A 21,284-nucleotide genomic window follows, 5' to 3' on the forward strand; every position below is an offset into this window, starting at 1 on the left:
CATCACTTCAATTCAGTCTAATCTGTAACCATCAGAAGTCTCATCATAATTTCATCACCGTTATTTTTAATTTTTATTATTATTATTATTATTATTATCATTATTATCATTAGTAGTAGTAGTAGTAGGAGTATTAGTATTATTATTATTATTATCAGTTTGTCGAGGAAGAGCTTCAAGTTGAAGATCTCTGGGCTCTCATGCTGCACAGGTTTAAAACTGTCAATCATTTAAACTTCATTCAGTGCCAAATCACGACAAATGTTACACTTTAAAGAAATAAGAGCAGATGAGTTTGAGTCTTTTCTTTTCATGTGTGCTCAACTTTATTTTCTGCATTTTTTTTCTTCGCCTGTTTCACGTTTTACGTACTTATCACATTAAACTTTCTTGACTCGAATGTCTTCGTTGTGAAATGTTTCTTTGTTTTGGCACACCTTGCTCTCCTCACCTCTTCCAGATGACCCTGGATTGGGTCTTGTGCTCTCCACGCCTCGTCAGACGTGAACGGGCTCATATAAATGCGCCACATTCAGCTGTTGAAGTGGACCAAAGGACAGAGCGGCATCATGACTCCATCACTGTGGGGACTGCTGTGTTATTTCACCATCCTGACACCGGGAACTCTGGGGACTTACTCTGAGTTCGGGTCCCAGCGCCGACAGATTCACTCCATTCGTCCTTCAGTCACACGGATGTCCCCGCAGGTCCCTCCGAGGGTCCATGAGCGCTTTAGAGACATCGGATCTAGCGAACGGACCTCTGACGAAGAACCCAGCGCGGAAACTTTCCATGAGGTGCAGCTGGGTGAGCAGGACGCGCGGGGCGCGCAGGGCGCTCGGCTCGGTGAGTACGGCTCCCTGACGCAGGAGAGACGCAGAACTGATCCTGGAGGTGAGTGAGTGAAAGTCCACATAAATCATACTCAACTTTAATCTTTGCATTAAACGGAAATCCACGTGCAGTGGGAACTGTGCGCGCGCAATGACCGTTTGTGCTTTACGCGACACTTTTTAACCAGATAGGAGATGTTTGGAGAAAAATTATAAACTCATGTTACAAAAAGTTTTTCATTCACATTGAAATATCATTCTTAATTAATGCTTTCGTAATCACAGCAAAGCAAAAGAGTTTATCTTAATCACTAATGAACGCAGGGTGCTTCGCGAGTTTTTGTTTCTGAACATCCGAATAAAACCAGGGATGCCAGGGGTGGACTGAGGCAGACAGAAAAAAAAGTTTATAAATAATAAATAAAAAAATAAATAAATAACTGTAAAGTGTCCTCTGGACCTCAGAGTGCTGAATCAGTTTACTGAAATCATGTAGTCTGAAAAAAAGGCTAATTGTAGATGTTCTGCTTCTAAATTCATTGTTATTAGTCTGACATTTTACCTAGGTTCCAAAAAAAAAAAAAAAAAAAAAAAATCATTGAAAAGGCAACATATTTTTTTGTTGTTGTTTTATAATTATTTATTTATTATATATTTTTTGAGAAATAAAATCTAGAGAATGTTCTTATAACAGAGACAGGCCTAAAGTTTTTATTTGATATATCTTTCAATTGCCCTTAAACTTTTTAAATGTAAGGGATTTGAAGTTAATTTATTTTTAATCTTTTAAAGGTTTATCCCAAATAATAATATATTTTTGTGTTGTTGGAGCACGGAGATCAGAAACCACAAAAATCAGAAAAATTATTCTTTTAAACTGAAGAGACTACCCACTTAGGTTTTACTCAGTTCATATTTTCAGTGGCACAGTGACTCAAAAAGTGCTCTGCCGAACACTTGAGCAACAAGTTAAAGGATAAAACCTAGAAAGAAGTGTAATCTTTGCTTTACTTATTAGTATTTATGAAATTTTCAAAAGTTTGTGTGTTTTGTTTGAATTAAACCATTTGTTTTCTCTCTGTAACCTTCCTCTGCCTTCCCCTCCTTCCCGTTAAAGCTGGTGCCACTAATTCCAGGCCCCATCAGCCCTCCCACCAGCAGCCACCAAAGAGAAGCCAGCCGGCCTCACAGCTGCAGCAGAGAGGCAGTCCAAGTGCATCATGGGAGCCTGATCGAGACCCAAGAGGCTCTGTTTCAGCCATCAGGACCAGTGCAGGTGCTTTGCTTTCACTGTGACATGTTTTCAGAGGCAGTGACGCTGCACAGTTCCTGTATGACCACCTGACATTTCATCTTTCCACAGCTACAAGGTCCAACTGCAGAAACCGCCCCATAGACTTGGTGTTCATCATCGACAGCTCCCGCAGCGTCCGACCTGCTGAGTTTGAAAAAGCCAAAGAGTTCCTCCAGGAAATGGTGGACAGCCTGGAGGTCGGCTCGGACGCCACACGAGTCGGCCTGGTCAACTACGCCAGCACAGTGAAGATCGAGTTTCTGCTGAAGACTCATTTCCAAAAGTCCGCTCTGAAGCAGGCGCTGGCCCGCGTCGAGCCCCTCGCTTCAGGCACCATGACGGGCATGGCCATCAAAACCGCCATGGAGAAAGCTTTCACCGCCGAGGCAGGAGCTCGAGCCAACACCATGAACATCGCCAAAGTGGCCATCATAGTGACAGACGGGAGGCCCCAGGACAAAGTGGAGGAAGTATCAGCAGCAGCTCGGACGGCAGGGATCGAGATCTACGCCGTGGGAGTGGACAGAGCTGACATGGCGTCCCTCCGTCTCATGGCCAGCCAACCCCATGACGACCACGTCTTCTATGTGGAGACCTATGGGGTCATTGAGAAGCTCACCTCCAAGTTTAGGGAAACCCTGTGCGGTAAGGATGATGATAATGGGAGTGCGGATTTTCCAGTAGATGGCGCAAACCCTGATTACGGACTAGTCCTAGGCCACAGAAAAGACCGAGACCGTAATGGAAAGAATAAAAAAAAACAGGATAAAGAAAACAACGGTACGTCAGATCATCTCTAAACTACAGCTGTGATCATAAGGGCAGCACCATCCAGGACTTCTCCATTTTCAAGTCCCTGATCCTCTTCTTTGGTTTTACACACAAGGACAGAAGAAACCGATCACTGTCTCTTGTTGTGGTTTAAATTTCTGAATGAATGCGTTCATCTACTGCCGCCACACACATGGTGACAAGAGCGCAGTCTACTTTGAGCATGTGCAATGAGCCATGCGCTCACAAAGTAAGAGAAGAAGAAGATAAACTGCTGATCACAGGTTGATCTGCAGAGTCAGAGGAACGTCTGTAAACCTGCGTTGAAATGGTTGGGACCTGAGATGGTGCTGCCTTTACTCCTCACAGTGAGCACGCCGCTCTCTGCACTCTGCGCTGCAGCTTGTGCCTCACGCCATGGCCGCGGCTTATTTTTTACAGGATTTGGGCTTTTTGCGCTCTGACATCAGCAGCAACTCATTCTGCACGGCACTATTCAGTCCTGCCTTTGAGACAAACCAGATTTTTTTATTCACTTTAAGAGGAGACATAATGAGAAGCTTGTTTAACCAGAAGTGACGAAGTCGGAGAAAGAGAACGTCAGTAAGGGTGGAACAAAACAGTCGTCTCACAGTACGAAATGTGATTTAGGGCTTACGATGTGAAATAACTTTTTTTCACAATATCAGAAAAGAGTCACATTCAAAAAAGCAGCTTGTTTGCATTTTCAGTTTTAAAGTATGATCTTTTTACTACTCCCTGAAAGAATTGATTCTTTCTGTCTGACTGACATAACTGACATCATTATCTATATCTATAGGATTAGGAATAATATTAGGGTCTCCAATATATTCATATTACAGCACAATAAATAGCCTAGCGTTTGCCTTTGGAATTAATGTTCTATCATAATAAATCATGATGGTTGTCTACAATAGCTATTTCACAAACAGGACAGATTGGGTGAAAAAAATCAAACGCACCTTTTCCAACACTGAGGTTGATCTTCTATCTATCTTCAAACTATCGAGTTAGAAAAAACTACCCCCTGTAAAGTGTGTGCCAGTAGTGAAATTAGCGATTCAGACAGGAGACATTTTTTGAACCAGGCTGTAAATAGGTTTATTTCTGCTGTGAAAATGACTTTTTTTCATCACTAGAGAAACAGCAGATATGAGCACTTGAGCATTGTCTCGTATTTATAGACAAGTTTGTCGCTTGGTTCAGAACAAAAACGTACAACCAGCTGTTAAAAAGCACCAGCAATAACCACAAAGGGGCTAATAGCTTAGCACGAGTACAATAGCTTTAAAGCTCATGCAGGCATCAGCTGATGAGGAGGATGATGATTGTCAGTTATCGTGTCAGTCTGATGCACACATCATGTTGCAGCAGGGAAAACACACTGAAACAGGCAGTTTGACACTTCTGATCAAACATAACTAACTAATAGTTTGTCACATTGAGTGTGACTGTTGTATGTCAAAGTTATGGGCTGATCCAGGCTGGTGCGTCTTCAGTTAAACCTTACAAAAACTCACTGTTTGTGATACGGAGCTATTGTATAAATAGATATCCCATGTTATCAGGGCCAGACTTAGGGAAACTGAATATCTTGTGCAGAGTATCCACAGTCATGCGCTAAAACTCAGGCTTTTTGATTTTTTTTTTTTTACTTGATTTTTTTTTGTGCATCTTTGAAACTTATTCCACTGTTTTCTTAATTCGTAAAATTTTGTGCTCAAAATTTGTTACAGCCCTATTCATCAGGTGGTGGAAAATTAATATTAACTGACACATATTACTTGAGTCAGTTAATTGAAATGAGGAGGCAGAATAACTCACTTCAAGTCAGCACACAATCTGAATATTACTTTCACTGAAAAGTCTTTCTCAAAAAGTCACTTACTTGTTTGTAAGTCAGTTTTTTTGGCTTGTTATTCCTTTAATTAGAGTGGATAGGACAGTGGATAGAACAGGAAACAGGGTAAGAGTGGGGAATGATGTGGGAAGTTTCCACAGGTTGATTCAAACCCAGGCCACCCACTCAAGGGTGAATCTCATGGGGCGCTTATCTCAACCCCGAGGCCATCTGCACCCCTAAGTCACACACTTTCATCTGTCCACTAGTTCACCCCAGTGATGATGGTTTTTGCTCTACCAGTCTTAAACTTATTTTTCAGATTAAAGTGAAACCTCAGAACTGAGTTCAGCCAGGCTTGGTTCCTGACTGAGACTAAAGGGTGACCCCGCAAAATTCAGAAAGAGACATTTCATGGTTCATTACATAATGATCCTGCTTGTGAGAAGAATTGAGGTGTCATGTGTTAAACTTGAAAAGCAACCGCACAATTCGATTGACACAACAGAAAGAGGTTTGTACACACAGGGGGTTTGGATCAGAAGAAGGGCTCAGAAGGGAAAAACAAAACCTCAGGACTGAAAACTGGAAGGATCAAGAGAGTAATGTAGATGAACAAGAAGAGAGAAGTGTCATGTATACACACCTCATTTATATCTGAATTAAATTTAAATTTAAATTTATTTTGTAGTAAATCATGAGCTATTTCTTCCTGATTTTGCAGAGTCACCCTTTAACTTGTATCCATTTAAACACTGACTTCCATACAGGACATACAGCACAGCTTTTTGCTTTGAGCAAATTGTTTTTGCATGATCTAAGCTGCATGATGTCCTCTGTGGGTAAACTACTAACTCTTATATAAATTCAAGATCCTGTGCTACGTTTGAAACATGACTGTGTATCTTTGCTTCATGTAACACAGAATTCATTGACTAACTCGAAGCAGAAATCAAGCTTTCTAACCAGCACGTGACTGTGTAACTGTATAACCAACAAACTACCACCTCAGATCCACCACACAGCTTCTTTGATTTCCTCTAAGCCAATCAGACAGTGGAGTGTTTCTTTGCAGGTTTGGATGCTTGTGCTCAAGGACACAACTGCCAGCACATTTGCGTCAACAATGAAATCTCGTACGACTGCAAGTGTCGTACAGGGTACACCCTCAACCAGGACAAGAAAACATGCTCACGTAAGAAACTTTTCTTCTACCTCAGTGTTTTCTCTCTGATGATGTTTGTTGTAAATGCAGCTGTGTCTTTGTGAGATTCGCTGTCAGGAATGTGCTGTTGTAGAGTTTCACATGGCTCAAGTTTTATTATGATGGGCCCTGCCAGGAAAGCAGTTTGGGATTGGATGGGAAAAGCCTAATTAGAGGCAGAAACGTTTTGTTGTGAAGAATTTGGGAGGCTCTCTTTGAGTGTTGGTTGGTTAGGCATTTTGTCCTGTGGACACTCTGCATACCGGCTCTTGTCACTAATGTTTTGGGTTGCTCTAAGTGGATCAGATGCAACACCATTTGGCACAAATTACAGGACAGCCTGAACAGAGGGACACAAATCCTAACAGCTACACTTCCTGTTTAGAAGGTCCAAAAACACTGTCTCAGACGGTGTCTTAGACCAGGCGTCTATGGACTGGGTGAGCCAGTTTAGGGGCAGCAGAGCGGTGATACAGGTTTGTAGAGGAAGATGACCATTTCTATTGTCCTATAACCAATGGGAAAGTTATTGTCTTGCTAATCAACACTGTGAGGAGTTGAGGTTGTGGCTTTAACACACGGCTGAATGAGGACACACAGGTGCATAAAATTTTTGAAAGCTTAAATTAAGCATGAAACAACAAACTCTAAAGGACTTCAAGAATGATCACCTCATGGTAACATCCACAGACTTATAACTTACACCTTCATTAGATTAGTGGAAAACACAGGTCAACAACTGTTAAAATCACTGCCAGAAAAAACCCAACAACTGAGCCACACATGAGTACTGTAGTCACCAAAACAGAAGACAAAGACCACAAAGCCATGCACACAAACTAACATGAAATGCAAAATGGGCTCAAAATGACACAATGGACTCCACTGTCACACAACACAACTTTAAAAACACATGAACTCAACACACACAGACACAAAGCAACACAAACAGAAAATAGGGATGAGGAAGTAGCAACACACAAATTGTGTTATTTCAGAGTCCCTGTGAAGAGTTTCCAAGTAATCTTGAAAAAGTCTCCCTTCTAGATATATACCTGATCATAATCCAATCTTTAAAAGGAGATTATCAGCACCAATATAGGTTATTTCTAAATGCTACTCCCATCTCTATGACAACACCACGCTGGCTGATGAAGATTAGTAGAAAGAAGTGAGATCTGTGTTTTTCTCTGCTGAAAATGATTTCTGTGATTAATTTCGTAGTGACGGTGGACACTGGAGCCTAACTGTCAGACAGAAAAAGGACAGAAGAGCAGAAGAAAGATAAACAGGAGAGTGATAGAGCACGAGCTAAAGGCTAAAAAGCAAGCTAAAGGATAAAACACAAAGTAAAGACTAAAACATAAGCTAAAGACTAAAACATGAGCTACGGGCTAAAAGACAAACTAAGGGCTGAAACACAAGCTAACAGCTAAAAGACAAACTAAGGGCTAAAACATAAGCTAAAGGCTAAAACACAAGCTATGGGCTAAAACAAAAGCTAAAGACTAATACACGAGCTCAGTGCTAAAACAAGAGCTAAAGGCTGAAATACAAACTTATCTGTTTGTGCTAATGTTGTAAGCGACGTGGGTGTGTATGAAGGAATAAATCATTCCAACACAGATTCAGAACGTTCTCAGCACCGTCCATTCATCTCTCCCTCTCTACTTCTTCTCCCCCTTCCTTCCTTATCAGCAGTGCCCCCTAGGCGTAATACCTCAACCAGTAAATTAACATTACTGTAAACTGATAATTGTAAACAACAGTGCAGCAATAACCAGAGAACAATCTAAAGTTGTGTCTACATCATAAATCATTGTAAACATGTCTTTCGAACTGTTTTAAGTAAACAATCTAATTAACATTTGGTTAGAATTAGCATATCCCATTTTCAGTCTTACAATGTTGACTCCAACCCACAGTCAGCAGTTATTCTGCAGTGGTCTGTTCAAACTTGAGAGTCTATCAATAAAATGAAGAGTGAGGTTACGTTAGCTCTGCTTGGTAGATGACTGGGAGGACATAACCAGGATTCACTAACTTTACACAGACATGTCTCAGATACTGGGCTGTGAGTAAAGCTAAATATAGCCGGTGACTTAACTACAGTACAAACTCACAAAGTTTGCTTGATGTCACATCTCAAAATGTAGCTCTACCTAACTGATGTAGACCCTTACCTTGTGGTGTTGCATCTCGTAAAAAAGTTGTCTTGAACGAAGAAAATTAATTTAGACCTCTCTATTCATTTCCAAAACAAACACCTGCCTTGTTAAAAGTCCCAACTTCATGACAAATGTGTCTGTCTCCATTCCATCCTTATGGTGGGGTTAGGGTAAGTGGTTGAGTTAAGGGCTGGGGTTGGAGATTAGGGTGAAGCTGAACTGACTCTGAGCTTCACATGTTGTAAAGTCAGACTTCATTGGATGGATGTGAAAGTCTTTCTTCACAGGTTCAGACACATGCAGCCAAAACCATGAATGCCAGCACATCTGTGTGAGAATTGATGACTCGAACATCTGCAAATGTTATCAGGGATACGTGTTGAATGCAGACCAGAAAACCTGCTCACGTAAGAACCAGAGCATGATTTTTACATGACAGAAGTTTTATTTGTCGTACACCAGGAAAGCATTAAGGTCAGGGATGAGGAGAATGCGAGATGATGAAGATCCTCTTTTCAGTTATTTTAACTTTGAGAGGAAGTAAAATTAAATTTTGAATTCAAGAAAAAAAAAGGTTGCTAGGCACATTAATAATTTTACCATTTCCTCAAGATTTTCATTATGTTTTCAGCTTTGATATTCATTGGTAGTTGGTTCAGAGGTCTTGTCAGATCTATAGTCTGACCGAAAGGACTTGATGTTACTTGTTACAGTTCTGTCATCAGGTTTGGATTCATGCACTCTGGGACATGACTGCCAGCACATATGTGTTAACACTGATGGTTCATACACCTGCAAATGTGGAACAGGATATGTTCTTAATGAAGACCAGAAAACCTGCTCGCTACAGAACCTGGACTTCTCAGGTAGACTTTATCTGCTGATCCTGTTGAAATACATTTATGTGATTGGTGGAAAAACCAGCAGTCCCTTTCTCTGTTGAGGGGTCTGTGGTGAATACGGGCAGGAAAGCATGTTGGTGTTTATACCCTTACAGATGGATTTTGGTTCCATATTTTGTTGCAGTGCCTGAGGTTTCTGATATGTTTTTAAGTTATACTAAATTAAGACATTTCTCACTTAGAATGGACAGAGTTGTAGGGCCTCTCGATGACATATTTCATGCGATATTTGTAACATGCAGACATGTCTATTTCAGGGTCTGATCCATGTGCCAGCGGACATGATTGCCAGCAGATTTGTGTGAACGATGATGACTCATATGTCTGCGTGTGTGAAGTGGGATTTAAGTTGAACGCAGACAAAAAAACATGTTCAAGTAAGGACCCTACGGTACAGTCCTGCTTGTTATTCACAGAACATGTGTGATCGGTTGAGGAAAGAAAAAGATTTGGGGCATTTGGTAAAGCCAAAATATTTTGTTCATTGAGTGCTGAACTAATCTGGTGGTGTAAGTTTGAGCTGTTGAAGTCTTTGTTCCAGGGTTTGATCCATGTGACCAGGGACATGACTGTCAGCACATTTGTGTCGGCAATGGTGATTCATATGTTTGCAAGTGTCATGAAGGATATATGTTAAATTCAGACCAGAAAACCTGCTCAAGTAAGAACCTCTTTATCTAGTTCTGTAAAGTTTTGCTTTTTGCTGCTTGTTGCTGCTTTATTCGGAGAAGTTTTAAACCCCTGAACTTGTAAGGATGATATCAGACCTGATGGATTCTTAAAAGTAGGGCCTGCAGGTATTCTTGTTACTTGTTAGGAAACACAACATTCAAATTGGGCTCCTCCTCCTCTTTGGCTCAGTGCCAGCTGCAGCACACACCCACAGCCTCTGACCTAGACTATGTGAACATACTCACAAGCCCATTATCCACCTGTAGCATCACGTTTCTTCATGGGGGAGATTTAAGAGCTGCACACCTGATTTAGTGTATAAGCACAAGCTAATCACGGGTATCTGACACATACCTGGTTAGCAAAAAGCTAACTTGCATCCCTGAAGCAAGTGAAAGTGGAGCCAAGCTTCACCCTCGTTTAGTTGTGTTTTTCTTCCTCTGTGCTACGTCCACTATCGTAGCTGCTCTGATTAGCTTCTTCTACTCGCTATTATCAACATGCAAGGTCACTTAGGCACTGGGCACTCTGTGATTGGCTGATGTAATCACGCCTACTCTCCGCCCAGAAACATCCCGATACAACCTAAACATCAACATCCAGGCAGAGAAGGGGGTTGAGGCAGACACAGACACTGACACACATGTATAGAGGCACTGAAGTGATGATTGAGCAGGATTATTCCTGTAAAAGTTGACTTTTTTTTCTTTGTTTTCTTTTTTTTTTGTTAGGAAAATTATGCAGACCCTACCTTTAAGTCCTCCCACTTGGTGGCCTTAGCCAATTAAACTGGTCAGAAAATTGGCTGATGTTAACAGTGGTGTTTTTGTATGACTCAAAGATACCTTATGGAACACAACCAACAACTCCTGCTGTAATTTTTAACGTCTTTGTCCAGAGATGGCGCCCTCACTGAAGCTTTAGATATATTTTGAAATTATGGGTCTACAATCTGGCAGCTTTAAATTTATGAGCTCATTCATAACTGTGGGTGTTTTTTTCAGGTACGGATACAGATACAGATACAGATACAGATACAGATACATGTGCCCAGGGGCATGGCTGCCAACATATTTGTGTCAGGGATGGTGGCTCGTATGTCTGCAGATGTCAGTCTGGATATGTGTTAAACCCAGACCAGAAAACATGTTCACGTAAGAACACAGACTTTATTATCTGCCCTAGTCATCAACAAACTGTTTTTATAATGGTGTTAACTTGATAAAATAGCTGAATGGGACTTTACATACACCTCAACATTAGCTGTGGAAGTATCTTTTTCCAGTTTCAGATGAATGCACCAAGGGACATGACTGCCAGCACATTTGTGTCAACAATGGGGATTCATACCTTTGCGAGTGTCGTGAGGGATATATGTTGAATGCAGACCAGAAAACCTGCTCACGTAAGAGCCTCAGATTTAACTGTGTTTTGATATGCACGTCTCTTCAGTGTCCAGTGTCTCATCATTAGTTGCAGTAAGTGGTGTAGTTGTTCAACAAATCCAGGTTGAAATTGCTTATCAAGAGTTAATGAGGCGTGATGATGTGTTCAAGTCATAATGAGCTTATTCCAATTGAGCAGAAAATTAGGATACTGGGCTCCTGCACTGGGAGGCTCGGTCCACTCAGTTACTGCTAACACAGCCTGAAAAAGAAAGGAAATGTCTTAAAACGCACAGTTTATGTAGAAATCTTGATTGCATTGTTTAATTCCTAACTTACACTCTCAGCTTGGTGGGTGTTGAGTTGTTGAAGTGTCTCATTCCAGGATTGGAACCATGCACCCAGGGACATGACTGTCAGCACATTTGTGTCAAAAATGGAAATTCCCAGCTCTGCATGTGTGATCAAGGATATATGTTGAATGCAGACAAGAAAACATGCTCACGTAAGAACTGGGTTTTAACCTTTACTTTTGAAATGAGTGCTTGTGTTGCTTAAAGGAGAAGCCAGAGTCAAGAGTAACCCGTGGGGTTTTGGCCTCTTTCTTTGTGTCAAACTGTTTGATACACACACAATGTTTTTTTTTTTTTTTTTTTTTTTTTTTTGTATTTTCCCGTAGGTGATTGATGTCTGGCTTGATTTAGTTGTAGTTATGTTGCATTGCAAACTTTTATGCAAACTTATGATTTCCCTCTTTATACAGCTAAAGCTTGTTTGGGATCCAGAAACATACAGTTAATCATCATCAGCGTAGCTTGAAACCCAATTTATGTTTTATTCATCCACAGAAAGATAATACAAATGTTAGACCTTGAACCAAACCTCACCTGACCCCACAGTTGTTGTGTTCTTCTTCAACAGCTATTCTTATTTTATTGATTTTGTGATGAGTTTGAAAAATCCTTAACACATCTCAGAGAGGATGATGCACTTTGAACTTCTCTGTCATAGCTCTTTGTGGTCAACTTCATTAGTAGTTGTTACTCAATGCTGGACAAAAAATGATGAAAAGTCAGTGGTTGGCTGTGAGATCCAAAGCACGAGTCCAAAACACTGGCTATGTTTACAAGCAGTCAATATTTGGATTATGGTCAATATTCCGAAACACTGGGAAAATTCAATTTACATGTATTAGCCAACAGGGTTATCCCTGTTAACACAGTATCCCAATCAAAATAGCAACACATGGACAACATCTCTACGCATGGAGAATGTCATGATGCAGTGCGCGTCACTTCCGCTTCTTCTACCGGTATCCATAGCAACAGCAGCAACAACAGGTCTTTTGTTTTGCCGTTTTACAGCTAGGACTTCCTGGACTCAAAAGACCAAGATTCCTCGGGAACAGAACTTTAATCCTTCTTCTGATGGGTGTATCCTAATAGGCGTATACATGAGCAAATTTTCAGTTTTTTTAAAAAAAAGAATATGAGCATATTCCAGTTTTTAAAAAAGGGTTATTGGTGTTCACATGACTGTACACAACCAGGTTAATGCTAATATTTGGGACATGAAAGGGTTAATGCCTGCATGTAAACAAAGTGACTGAAAATTAAGCCTATACCTACTTAAGCCAAGCTTTTCCTTCTGTCTTTGCTGAACTATTGCTGTTATATTACGTGGATGTGTCTCTTTTTAGGATCTGATCCTTGTGATCTGGGACATGATTGTCAGCACATGTGTATTAACAGTGATGACTCATACACCTGCAAATGTCGAGAGGGATATATGTTGAATTCAGACCAGAAGACGTGCTCCAGTAAGAACTTAAACCCTTTTTTGGTATTCTGTATTTGATTTTTCAAGACTGTGATGAAATGAAAAAGCAGATCTAGAGCGCAGAGATGTTTGGGGATCTCAATGGTAGCTTGTTAAACTTGTTGGGAAAGTGATGTCTTAAGACCAAGCCTGTGAGCTTTCCTTTCAGGTTTAGGTTCAGATGTATGTTCCCAGGGACATGACTGCCAGCACATGTGTGTCAACAGTGGGAACTCTTTTGTCTGCGAGTGTTATGAAGGATATGTGTTGAACACGGATCAAAAAACCTGCTCACGTAAGCTCTTGATTTGTTCCGTTCTTCTTCATGGTGTAGTCTTGTACTCTTTATACTTTACAAAAGCACATTTTTGGAGTAGCAAAGACTGATCAGTCAAAGTTTAGGTTGGAATGGTGGCTAGTTTTTGTACAAACCTTTGCCTTACATTATTTTTCTTCTATTTGTAACGCCAGGACAAGGGTGAAAGAGGCCAGGAGCGTTTTGATATTTTAGTGGCAGAGTTTTTGCATGTCCTTCTTTTTGACAAAAGTGCAACTTGGCCTTCACTAAAAGCCATGTGAATGTGTTTGATGTCATGTAACTACATCATGGATTTTTAAGCTCTTCTTTTCAGGTTCAGGTTTGGATGTGTGTGCCCAGGGACATGACTGCCAGCACATTTGTGCAAATAATGGGAGCTCTTATGACTGCAAGTGTTATGAAGGATATGTGTTGAATGCAGACCAGAAAACCTGCTCACGTAAGCACCTGATTTCCTTCATTCTGAATATCTGGGGTCCATGCTGTGATCCAAGTCTTAAGCAAGTGAGTTACACTTGGGGTTCAAAGCTTTAATGCAGGGCAAAAGATGGTGAAGAAGATTGTCTAAAAGAAACACAGAAAGTTTTGCATGCAATACAAACACAGAAAGATTTTAATGAGGAGGTTAGGACATGCCTCTAAAGCAAGCAAGTATAGCTCCAAAAATCTACAAAAAGTATGTGATATCATGACACTGAGTCTGTGAGCTTTCTTTTCAGGTTTAGGTTCAGATGCATGTTCCCAGGGGCATGACTGCCAGCACATGTGTGTCAACAGTGGGAGCTCCTTTGTCTGCAAGTGTTATGAAGGATATATGTTGAATACTGACCAGAAAACATGTTCACGTAAGCACCTGATGTGTTTTATGCTTGTTTTGTCATAATGGCTCCATTCAACACTTTGCATATTCTTTAAAGCATCACATGCAGTTGCAAAAAAAAAAAAAACTTTTAGTGCTCTTAAAGCTCTTGGTTTAAGTTACAGATAGAGTTGTTTTTTTGTAGTTTTGATGAAGGATAAGATTTTAAAGGGGCTGTGAGGAGTTTCTAAGTGATCTCAAAAAAGTTTCCCTTCTTAAAATATACCTGATCATAATCCACACTTTAAAATGAGATTATCAGCATCAATGTAGGTTATTTTGAAATGCTAGTTCTTAGCTTACCAATTGAGTCGAGCAGGACCAGATTGATTTACAGCACGTCTAAGTCTCTATGACAACACCACGCCAGCAGTTTAGCAGTGAGAAGAGAGATCTGTGTTTTTCTCTGCTGAAAACAATTTCTGTGATTAATTTTGTAGTGATGGTGGACACTGGAGCCTAACTGTCGGACAGAAAAAGGACAGAAGAGCAGAAGAAAGATAAACAGGAGAGAGATAGAGCACAAGCTAAAGGCTAACACAGGAGCTAAACTGTTTGTGCTAATGTTGATTCCAACCCACAGTCAGCAGTTATTCTGCAGTGGTCTGTTCAAACTTGAGAGTCTATCAATAAAATAAAGAGTGAGGTTACGTTAGCTCTGCTTGGTAGATGATTGGCAGTGGCAATATTGGCAATATTTGCTTGATGTCATGTTTCAAACTGTAGTGCTACGTAACTGAACTGATAAATACCTTACCTTGTTGCGTTGTAGTGGGTAAAAAGTTGACTTGAGGTAGGCGAGGTAGATCCTCCTCATAGCATCTTTAAATATTGGCTGCATGCTTAGTTTGACAAAACAGGGGGGGGAAAGGCCTTTAACTTGTGCCTCTTCTAAGACACCTAACCTAACCCTATGTTGTTATTTCAACATGGCTAAGTCATTGAGATGTGAGTATTTCTTTCCAGGCTTAGGTTTGGATGTGTGTGCCCAGGGACATGACTGCCAGCACATGTGTGTCAAAAACGGGAGCTCCTATGTCTGCAAGTGTTATGAAGGATATGTGTTAAATGCTGATCAGAAAACCTGCTCACGTAAGCAACTTTAAATTCATACAAGCAACTGGTTCGGAGTTACAAAATGAGGTTAACTGATGCACTAAAGGCTCTGGATAAAGTGAGGCAGAGTATGTGGAAAGTAGACTGCTGGACACACCAACGGTTATGCAAATGATGTGTTGCCATTGGAAATTTATGAACACGCATGGGAGGGAAAGAGTGATAATTTGGCTGACAGGGTTAAGACATCAGCATCTTTGGAGAACAATGTGTGAAAACCTATATCAGTGTTTTAATGTCATGAGATGATGTCATGGATTTTTAAGCTCTTCTTTTCAGGTTCAGGTTCAGGTTTGGATGTGTGTGCCCAGGGACATAGCTGCCAGCACATTTGTACCAATAATGGGAGCTCTTATGTCTGCAAGTGTTATGAAGGATATGTTTTGAATGCAGACCAGAAAACCTGCTCACGTAAGCTCCTGGTTTATTTCTTGGTGTTTTTTAGTGACCACATTTTGTTTCAGAGCTTTAAAAACTGTACAGGACAAACTGTTTAGATTCTTGGAGGCAGTTGACCAATGCCTGGAGCTCCAGATAGTTTAATGGAAACACTGTGGGTGTTATTAGTAATTTCTTCTTATGTTTTTGGAATACACGGAGATGATTTATGTCCTCTTTGAAGGGGCACTATGATCCAAAGCTCTCCCAAGTTTTTATTTGATGACAGTTTCCTGTTGACATTTGATCCTGTCTTTCCAGGTCTGGCTTCAGATGCATGCGCACAGGGACATGACTGCCAACACATCTGTGCAAACAATGGGAACTCTTACGTCTGCAAGTGTCGAGTGGGTTTTATGTTGAACAGGGACCAAAAGACATGCTCACGTAAGATTGTTCATTTCTTTTTTTCAAGTTATTGACCATCTTTATATCCATGTTTTGTCCATTGACTGTAAACCACAATGGACTTCTCGTTTGGCTTAAAGCAGTGTTTCTCAATTCCGGTCCTGGGGACCCCCTGCCCTGCATGTTTTAGATGTTACCCCATTCCAACACACCTGATTCAAATGATCAGCTCGTCATCAAGCTTTGCTCGAGCCTGCTAAGGAGCCATTCATTTGAATCAGGTGTGCTGGAGTAGGGTAACATCTAAAACATGCAGGGCAGGGGGTCCCCAGGACCGGAATTGAGAAACACTGGCTTAAAGTGAGGTCTTAAAACACAAACTGCTCCCCCCTGGTGTCTGGCTGCAGTATAGGCCAAAAACTCTGTCTCCACAGCCATTCTAGATGAGCTGTGAACAAAAAATAACACTACAACGCAGAAATTTTTCCTACATATGCTGTGGTGATATAAAGATATTATTAGGCTGCATTGTGTACAAGTTTTCTGAAAAAAAATCCTTTTCATTAGTTATTTAAGTTAAAAACAGGGTTTTACATCACATGCAACTATGATTGACAGCTCATGTTCTAAAGTACACCGTAAAAATGATATCTTTTCAAGTGTTTTGTCTTATTTTCAGTTTAATAATGTTTTAGATTTAATACGAGCCACATGATCAGCACAGAAAAATGTCTTAAGGTTAAGGATATGGAATGAATTTCCTATCTTAAATCAAGAGCATTTTAAATTGATTTGAGAGCAGTATTATATTGATTTCACGCTCAGATTGTGTGATATTGTCTCTCAAAACTCTCAAACTGTCTCCTCGTGCTCAGTTATATTGCTGCGCGTGCTCAAACTGTCTCCTCGTGCTCGGTTATAATGCTGCGCGTGCTCAAACTGTGTCCTTGCGCTCGGATATAATGCTGCTCGCACAGATTTCCTGCGCTCACACTCCGATTCTTCCTCTCGCGCTGAGGGAATTTTTGCTCACAGATCTCTGTGTGCGCTCGAAATTTTTTGTGGATCAACCAATAGGAGGCCGACTAGTATTGACCAATCAGATTATCCCTGTTTGTTTATGGGTGTGTTTGCTGTTGTTCACGGAGCGTCACATACGGGCGGGCACTCTTTCAACCTGGTTTATCAGCCCCTGACCTCCAGGGCAGTAATAAATGTGATTTCTTTAATTTTTTTGTCGACTCCTATCAAGTAAAATGAGACAACTTTTACTAAAAATTAGACACAAAAGTTTGATTGATTTTATTTTATTTTTTCTTTTTGCTGAGTAGTTTTTTTTTTCCAGAATAGTAAGAGAGCCATGAAGAGATCAGACTCTAGTCCCTCATAGTCTCTACCAGGGACTGAGCCAGGATTTTAATTTCGGGTGGGCCAAACCAATTTTGGGTGGGCCTTAAATTACAATAGTTAGTAAATAACTATAACTGTATAGATATAGATATATTACTTTTGCTATGTATGTTTTAAAGCAGATCTGGTTGCTTTTTAATCCTTTAATATTTGTTGAAAATTTAGTGCATTAGACGTCAATGGCTCTCAATGGTATTGGCCAAAGAGTAGCGCTCTAACGCACCAATTGGCTGCGCTGCCTTAACTTTCCATGTATTACAGGCTGTAAGAGCAGCAACATTAACCACAGTTAAATAAATGGAAAAAATCAACAGTCTTTCCCAAAATATTTCACTAGTTCTACCAGTGTAACATGAGGCTGAATGATTCATAACCTTTCCACCAACAGGCTAAAAGATAGCCAAACTTGGCTCATTTTATAAATACAGGGCAGCTAACAATAACAACCAAGCGTAAAAGGACAAAATGTTTTAATATTCCTCTTTATAACTGATTAAAAAAAAAAAAAGAAATACAAAGAAAAGTTTGAGGTGGACCCATCCATGACGCCGCCCCCCTCTCTACTGTGCGGACTGTGGCTGCACAATGGCAGCACATCTTATGGGGGTATTTTGGCTTCAAAACTGTCCAATGGTAAAAGGCAGAGTCATGCTGTCCACTCTATATACAGTCTATGGTTTTGTTGAAGGATTTTTTTAAAGAAAACAGCTAATCTATGAATGTCTCTCTCCAGGTTCAGATGCATGTGCCCAGGGACATGACTGCCAGCACATTTGTATCAACAACGGGGACTCCTACAGCTGCAAGTGTCGAGTGGGATATGTGTTAAACGCAGATCAGAAAACATGTTCACGTGAGCATCTGGATGTTTTTTAACTGAAAGCAGTATCTTTTGGAGATGTTAATGGTTTGCACCTCTCTGGACTCAAGAATTTGTCACCCAGCCTTTAAATATCGTCCTGCCATGTGAGCCGTCTTGTAGAATTTTTATTTGGCTCAGTCGGACTGGCACTAATCTAACAAAAAATGTGGCAGACGTTGGCGTGATTTTCATGAGCCCTCTAAAGAACTAAAAGCAACCAGACTCCACGTCCTGCTCAGGTGTTCCTGAATAATCTCTGCTAAGATACACAAAGATTATTTATTATAGCTGGTTAATCTTGAATTAAAACCTCACCAAAATACTCAAGACAGTTTTAAGGGAGATGATAATTGTTCTTGGTGCTGTATTGATTAGCTTGCTCATTTTTGCTCTCTGTCATAAGGGTTGTTTCTCTTTCTGGCTAAATAAGATAAATTTGGATTTTTGAATTGGCTTGGTGCTCTGGAGCTGATCTTTGCCCACACTAGTCAATGCTCCTGTTTCCACTGGAAGCCTCTAAAAGCTGTCCCAAGAGTGTCTCTCTGCTCTGTGCCAAGTCTATTTTCAATTTCTCACACAGTCAAGCTGATCAGAGTGGATCGATCCGGAGAGGAAGACATTGGAACAGCACAGAGCAGTCGGTTCAATTTAAAAATAAAACACAAACATGCCAGGCTCTGCACTGCAGAAAGTTGGTGGAGCAAAATTGCATTTGACAGCTCCCCTTGAGGGTGCAGCTTCTAGGATAGAAAAGTACTCCCAGAGCGCAGGGGATTGGATTTAAAATCCAGCTTGCATGAAGAACAAGAGGCACCTGTCCTTCTACACTTGTGAGGAAGTCTTAACAAACAAGTGCAAATTGATAGAAGTTTTAGTAAGAGCGAGATGACAGTGATCTAAATAAATGGTTGTAATTGTTTTGCATGTCATCTTTTGTGATTGTATCTCTTTCAGGTCATTGTTTATTAATGCATGAGTGAGTATTTTGCACAAACAACAGTCTATCCTTAACTGGCCAGTGTAAGTAAACACTCCTGGGTTGTGATCAACAAGGCTGAGAGAGTGAAACATTTTTAACCCAATCTCTAATCTTAACCACTGAAGAGAATCATATTTGTACTGGATGTCTTACATACTGTTCACTCATTAACCATCAGTTGGAAAAACTTTTAGTTTACTTGATTTTATCAACTCCAAAGTGTTCTCATGTTGAGCGACATCAACTCTATAGTGGAGAACAGCCAGTCAGCTGTGTTCTCTTCAACACAGTGCAAGTTACCCATTACCCCTCATATTTCTCTTGCTCTTTCAGAGGAAATGAGGAGTGAAATAACAGAAGACGCCTGCATGTGTGAAGCTCAGATTTTGTTCCAGAAGAAAGTACAGTCGACCATTCAGGAGCTGAACAGAAAACATATCCTTTTGCTTTAAGAGGCTCAGAGAAAGACTTTGTTTGAATGAGAATAAACTTTGTTTCAGCTTTAGAACATTTAATCTTATTTGTGTTTTTGATTACAGAAAGCTGAATCTGAATTTCATTCTGTTGAGTTTGTTGTGTTATTGTCAGTGTCAGCATGAGTCAGTTATCATGACATCTGACTTTCTTGAAATCTTTCTCCTTGACTTCACATTCACTCGCTGAACTTATGGAAAAAGTGAACATCATGGAGGGCCAACAACAGTATTGAGAAGAGAAAGAGATGTCAGAAGCCATGTTGTGGACACATACATGTTATTGACTGGCTGGATTCATCTGCCTACCCTCCTTAAGTTTTAGCACAAGATTTCTCTGATTTGATCTCTATGACAGGCAATTACTTCCTTGTTGCTGATGCAGTGTATGATAACAAGGTTTTGTTTAATAAATGTATAATTTGCATTTACAATGATAATTTGTCCAGCTATCATAAAGTTTCATACAGTTAGATGAGGTATAACTGATGGAAATGTTTACATTCACCTGTACCGTTGTAACCAAGCCACATTAAATCCCAAAGTGTAAATCAGTTAAGCTGGATATGCGTGATTTGGGAAGCCATGGAGAAGAGATTAAGTGTCTTGATGAATGTAATTGAGGCTAATGTGTTATGTATCTCATCCTTATGGGGTATCCAGTGCTCCAGAGGAACTTTCAGTTGGTGATGTAGAACAAAAAAGCCTCGATCCGTAACCGCAGCACAATCGCTAATCTCTGAAACAACAAGCTCATTGTTGTCACCCTCCTGAATGCAGCTCCATTACACAAAGAAGCCTGATCCACTTGGCTCATGGCGCTGTTACATCACAGTGAATTACTGTAATCCATCCCTTTGATATCTAAAATATTTCAATAATTCTATCGCATGATAATTATTGATCGTAACAGACTGGTACAATATTGTTTCTTTTTTTTTCTCTCTTTTCTTCTTTTTGGAAGACTGAAAACAATTTGGTTCATCTGGGATTACTCAAGACTTTTTAAACTCAGTCTTAAAACCACGAGATCATCAGTTGAGATCCATTTGTAATCAGTCAAAAGGCTTATTAACAGTCTTTATTTAATGCAACACACACACACACACACACACACACACACACACACACACACACACACACACACACACACACACACACACACACACACACACACAGGCCCAGGATAATTTTCAACCTGCTCAAGTGTATCATTTTTTTGGTGTGTTTGTGAGAAAAACAAGTTGTCTCGATATTCCAGATGCATTGAGTATGATATATATAATTAATATTCTGAAACAGCTACTACTATTAAATCTTTTATTGTGTACCATTGATGTGTATTTTTATACATAGGCACCTTTATATGAGTTCCTTAGAAACAAAAGATATCTCAGAACAAGTCAATCAGTTTTGAGAGTGACTGTCATAACTCTGCTGTTGTCACTTGCATATTTTTGTTGCCAGTAAAAACTAATTAAATGCAAAATATTAAAAAAAATCCCTGTCTTGTGGTTCTTTTTTTATTAAGTGCATGAACTGTGTAATGATTGGTGAAAAATCCACACTGTA

The 21,284-nt window shown here is 40.2% G+C and overlaps 1 protein-coding gene across 1 annotated transcript; it reads left to right on the forward strand.

The window, feature by feature from the left end:
- The first annotated feature begins 569 nt into the window (after positions 1 to 569).
- On the forward strand, positions 570 to 21,063 carry LOC141806081 (uncharacterized). The gene is made up of 18 exons (XM_074691311.1): positions 570 to 894; positions 1,951 to 2,109; positions 2,197 to 2,907; positions 5,835 to 5,954; positions 8,419 to 8,538; positions 8,845 to 8,997; positions 9,291 to 9,410; positions 9,575 to 9,694; positions 10,740 to 10,859; positions 10,991 to 11,110; positions 11,476 to 11,595; positions 13,078 to 13,203; positions 15,053 to 15,178; positions 15,482 to 15,613; positions 15,902 to 16,027; positions 18,132 to 18,251; positions 19,573 to 19,672; positions 19,894 to 21,063. Exons 1-18 carry the CDS (start codon positions 570 to 572, stop codon positions 19,946 to 19,948), a joined length of 2,973 nt encoding a protein of 990 aa, XP_074547412.1. The 3' UTR covers positions 19,949 to 21,063.
- The last annotated feature ends 221 nt before the right edge of the window (positions 21,064 to 21,284 follow it).

This window comes from Halichoeres trimaculatus, unplaced genomic scaffold (genome assembly GCF_033239565.1).
Source record: "Halichoeres trimaculatus isolate MK-OKI-2021-1 unplaced genomic scaffold, fHalTri1.1 fHalTri1_scaffold_17, whole genome shotgun sequence".
Classification (NCBI taxonomy): Eukaryota; Metazoa; Chordata; class Actinopteri; order Labriformes; family Labridae; genus Halichoeres; species Halichoeres trimaculatus.